Source organism: Cyprinus carpio, chromosome A7, assembly GCF_018340385.1.
Source record: "Cyprinus carpio isolate SPL01 chromosome A7, ASM1834038v1, whole genome shotgun sequence".
Lineage (NCBI taxonomy): Eukaryota > Metazoa > Chordata > Actinopteri > Cypriniformes > Cyprinidae > Cyprinus > Cyprinus carpio.
The window spans coordinates 5,699,086-5,704,310 of NC_056578.1; the positions used below are offsets into that span (position 1 = coordinate 5,699,086).

At 36.5% G+C, this 5,225-nt stretch overlaps 1 protein-coding gene across 1 annotated transcript in view; it reads left to right on the forward strand.

Annotated features, from left to right (window-relative positions):
- The window catches only part of LOC109085199 (serine/threonine-protein kinase Nek1-like), a 68,860-nt gene that overhangs the window by 16,201 nt on the left and 47,434 nt on the right, over nucleotides 1-5,225 (forward strand). The window contains exons 2-4 of the mRNA XM_042759275.1: nucleotides 3,793-3,934; nucleotides 4,011-4,080; nucleotides 4,177-4,274. Coding sequence (XP_042615209.1) covers nucleotides 3,809-3,934; nucleotides 4,011-4,080; nucleotides 4,177-4,274 — 294 coding nt within the window. The 5' untranslated portion in view covers nucleotides 3,793-3,808. The remainder of the gene's footprint in view (nucleotides 1-3,792; nucleotides 3,935-4,010; nucleotides 4,081-4,176; nucleotides 4,275-5,225) is intronic.

Here is a 5,225-nt window from a genome sequence, read left to right on the forward strand (position 1 = left end):
TTTATGATGCGTCAAATGTTTTCTATGGGTGAAAGATCTGGACTGCAGGCTGGCCATTTCAGTAACTGGATCCTTCTTCTGTGCAGCCATGATGTTCTAATTGATGCAGTATGTGGTCTGGCATTGTCATGTTGTAAAATGCAAGGTCTTCCCTGAAAGAGACGACATCTGGATGGGAGCATATGTTGTTCTAGAACTTGCATATACCATTCAGCATTGATGGTACCTTTCTAGATGTGTAAGCTGCCCATGCCACACGCACTCATGCAACCCCATACCATCAGAGATGCAGGCTTCTGAACTGAGCGCTGATAACAACTTGGGTTGTCCATGTCCTCTTTAGTCCGGATGACATGGCAGAGAAAATGCCTGCGCTTCTGGATCATGTTTAGATATGGCTTCTTTTTTGACCTATAGAGTTTTAGCCGGCAAAGGCGAATGGCACAGTGGATTGTGTTCACCGACAATGTTTTCTGGAAGTATTCCTGAGCCCATGTTGTGATTTCCATTACAGTAGCATTCCTGTATATGATGCAGTGCTGTATAAGGGCCCGAATATCATGGGCATCCAGTATGGTTTTCTGGCCTTGACCCTTACGCACAGAGATTGTTCCAGATTCTCTGAATCTTTGGACGATATTATGCACTGTAGATGATGATAACTTCAAACTCTCTGAGAAACTCCTTTCTGATATTGCTCTACTATTTTTCGCCACAGCATTGGGGGAATTGGTGATCCTCTGCCCATCTTGACTTCTGAGAGACACTGCCACTCTGAGAGGCCCTTTTGTACCCAATCATGTTGCCAATTGACCTAATAAGTTGCAAATGGGTCCTACAGCTGTTCCTTATATGTACATTTAACTTTTCTGACCTCTCATTGCTACCTGTCCCAACTTTTTTGGAATGTGTAGCTCTCATGAAATCCAAAAATGAGCCAATATTTGGCATGACATTTCAAAATGTCTCACTTTCAACATTTGATATGTTATCTATATTATATTGTGAATAAAATATAATTTTATGAGATTTGTAAATTATTCCATTCCTTTTTTACTCACAATTTGTAGAGTGACCCAAATTTTTTGGTATCAGGTTTGTGTGTCCAATGCCATATTGGCTGAGTCGGGATCCTGGACAAAGCCAAAAAGGCTCCTCCATGGACCCCCGAAGGGTCAGCATCTCCATGGCCCCCCGAATGGCCGGGACCTCCATGGCCTCCAGAACTCCATGATCCGCCCTGGAGGCCTTCATTGTGTCTGCCCTGTTCCAGCCTCCAGGGCTTCCAGCCCCCTCCTTTCCCCTCCAGTGGAAATGTTATAGTGCGGGAGGCACCTTCTGGGAGGGGGATAATATGTCACGTTTGTTTCCTGATGTCCTGTAATTTGTTCTTTGACCTAGTTTCCCTGATTAGTTTATTCTGTTCATCTGTGTAGCTTTTGTCACCTTGCTAATTATCTTGTTTGCCTGTCCTTATAAGCCTTCCGTTTCTGTCTACTCTTTGTCCTGAATTGATGTTTATTTAATGGAATACGTGTGTTGATGTTAATGAGTTCTCCTGGGGTGTATTCCAGAAAGCATGGTTAACTTACTGTAAGCTAAACCCTGAACTTTCAGTTGATTAACCCCAAACTTATATATATAATAGGCTATATTGCATATTGTAATATTATATAATGTTGTGAGCTATCTGTCATACCCACTGAAAGCTTCAGCAGATCACACGTACGCTAAAGTGAACTAACCCTGGAACATAACCTGCTCCGGAGAGCAAGTTACTATGGTTACTAGCATACTCTGAAAGTAACCTCCGATTTTGGAACCGAAAGCTGAGGTTATCCACTCGCTTATCCTCAAACATACCCGGGTCACATAACCTGCTTTTTGGAATACCCCCCAGGTTATTCCCCTGTCCTTTGTTTTGAAGTTAGAATTAAAGACCATTTACGTTTACTCCATCATCGTGCGTTCTACTACAATCACATCCTGTGACAGAGGGTAGGTATGGCAAGCCGTTTTGACTTTTATTCCTTCACAGGATATTAATTCTTGATATCAGCAATTCAATTTTCACTAGTTAAAATGCTAATTCTTGATATCATGAATTACATTTCAACTAGTAAAAACTATAATTCTTGATATCTGTAATTGTATTTTCACTAGTTAAATGTCACCATAGGCTGCCATTCAAATTCAATTCTTGATATCAACCAATCAATATTTCTTACTCCAATTTCACATTTCAGAAATACAAATACTTTGATATTTTTTGATATCATTAATCACGTGGTTACTAGTGCAAATGCATATTCTTAAAATCAACAATTGAATTGCTACTGGTAAAAATGTTCATTTTGATATTTCGATTGTCGCTATGGCAAACTATTTTTGACTTTTATTCCTTCACATGATAAGCATTTTTGATATCAACAATTCTGTTTTCACTAGCTAAAATGCTAATTCTTGATATCAGAAATTGGATTTTTACTAGTAACAATGGCTTTTTTTTACATCAGGAATTAGGCTTCAACTATTAATATCAGCAATTCCATTTTCACTAGTTAAAATGCTAATTCTTAATCCTGGAATTAGTAGCACAGGGATTATACATTTCTTTTATCCTTCTCGTGTGTTTAGTACAAGCTAAATATGAAAATATGAAATATGATGTGATCACTCTGAACTACTACTGAATCACTCTGATTTAACACAGTCACTGGACTTTAAACTTTCACATTGCTGCAAAACATGCTAAACATAATGCACAAATGCACTCACAGGTATGCTTACTTCAGATTACTGGGCTGTTTGATAAATCTGCATCTACATCAGAGACAAAATGATATCACTTATATAGTGCTTCTTTCATTAAATTGCAGTAAAATGTAGCCGGAGCAGCGTATTTCACATATTTAAAATGAGTCTGGGTGGCATGGATTATATGTTGTGCTGTAGAGTTAAAGTGCATATACTTTACTTACTCTTTAAGCAGGATGCAATATACAGTAAATAAGTGGTCATCCTTTGAATTTAAATGCTTGTGACGTTTCAGTTTAAGAATTCATTAAAACTATTTACTTATGTAATTTATGATGCATTATAGAGAACTCTCAACAATCCAAGAATAATCACTATTTTGTTGGTTATTGTACAAAGTGAAATAAATGAGATGCAGATTACCAGAACTTCCCTGTTCAATGTATTGTAATGATCTTATATGCTACTTTCTCATTTTCCTTGCATTAGCCATATAAATAACTGTTTAACAGAATTAGAAATAACTAATAACTGAATTACATTTGATGGCGGGTTCTGTTCAGTGCAACATATAGAGATCTCATCTCAAACCTCAAACGAAGAAGGGACTAATAATAAAACTTTTCATCATTCCTAAACACAGGAACATCTGAAGAACAAATCACTCTCAGTTATTTACACTAACATACTAAATTGTAAGAATAAAAAAAAAAAAAAAAAAACACTATTCTGAATCAAAGAAAGATCAGACAGAAGTTATTATAAAAATAGATGAATGACTTGCCATTTTTATTTCAGGTACCAACATTATTGTATTATTGATTACTACTCTTGAGCACCAAAATCTGATTTGATTATCCGAGTTAAAACTAAAAATATATAACATTTGTCTGGGAAATCAACTATTTACTAATTATAGCCTCTAATGATCTATTTAAGAAAGCATAAGGAAACCTTTATAAACTCATTAATTGAAAAAATAAATAAATAAATAAATAAAATAATGTTAATGGATCTTACTGACACTTTTCTCAGTCAGAAATCGTCAGAGATGGGGAGCAATCAGTCAGTTCTACGAGACAATGGCTACACATTAGTGAGTGAACAAGAGAATAAAACACTGGTGAAGAATGAGAGTGGTGATCAGTTTGTCATTAAAAGCCTCAACGCTAACCAGGTAAGGCGAACACTTTGTGTATAATGATATTTACATGGAAAGATAAATTCTGATATGTATGTCTGTCTGTTTTCAGGATGATGCCTCAAACTTTCTCCAAAAGCTCAATCATCCGCACATAGTCGAACATAAGAAAATCATCAAAGGTTAACAGAAATTTATATTACTTAATCTGCAATATTCACATTCAAACTTTAATAAATTATTTTAAAGTACACTGTAATGCATTAATCTGCTTTCAGATCGTGGCTGTCTGCATCTCGTAATGGAGCTCTGTGAGGGTGGAGATCTCACTCACATAATCAATCTCAAAAAGAAAAGAACTATTGCATTTTCTGAGGTATGTTTGTTGATTAATAGATTTTACCCATTGCCATGACTTGGAAAATTGAACTGTGGTTAACAGTTATGCCCATATAAGAAAGAGACAAAAAGATCTAAAGAGAAAGAACTTAAAAGAAGACCTATATACAAATTTAATATTATCTGTAAATGGGAACTGATATTGTGATTTTGTTGCAGTGTTGTTAGGTTAAATGTTTTCAATACGCTGATTTTCAAATTGGAAACTTTAAAGTCGGCATGAAACAGAAGATGCAATTGTCTTGTCTTCCCTATTGTGACATATATCTGAAATGGGTTCTCAATCAAGAAATTTAGGGCGGGACTTGATTTTGTCTTAGGGGAACTGATTGGATGGCTGGATGGGTGAGGTTTGCTATTAGTAAATCTCTTGTGATTAACAGGTCATTGCCCCAAGCTCGTGCCAGTAAACATGTCATCATGAAAAAAGAGAATAAGTTTTGCTGCAAAAGGGAGGGGAGGTTATTTTGATTAGCCTACAAGTCACATTAATTGGGTTTTGGTTTTTTTTTTTGTTACTGGAAGAAGTTTTTTATTTTTTTGTTGTTGATGTTATTTGTTTTTTATGATGTTTGGAATTTTTTTTTTTTATTTAAAGGGGTTTGTTTTGTTATACAGTTTTCAAATAAATCCTCAATGATGAAATGCATGATTGTATCACAAGGGGAAGTCGTGGCCTAACGGTTAGAGAGTTTGACTCCTAACCCTAAGGTTGTGGGTTCGAGTCTCGGGGCTGGCAATACCATGACTGAGGTACCCTTGAGCATGGCAGCGAACCGAACCCCGGGTGCCGCAGCATAAATGGCTGCCCACTGGTAGCCGCTCTCAAAATAAGGGCAATTGAAATCAATGTAGATTTGAACGCGCACATTCTGTGTAAAGGTATTGGCCATGCAGAATCAGAAAGAGCTTTATTGTCAGGTATGTT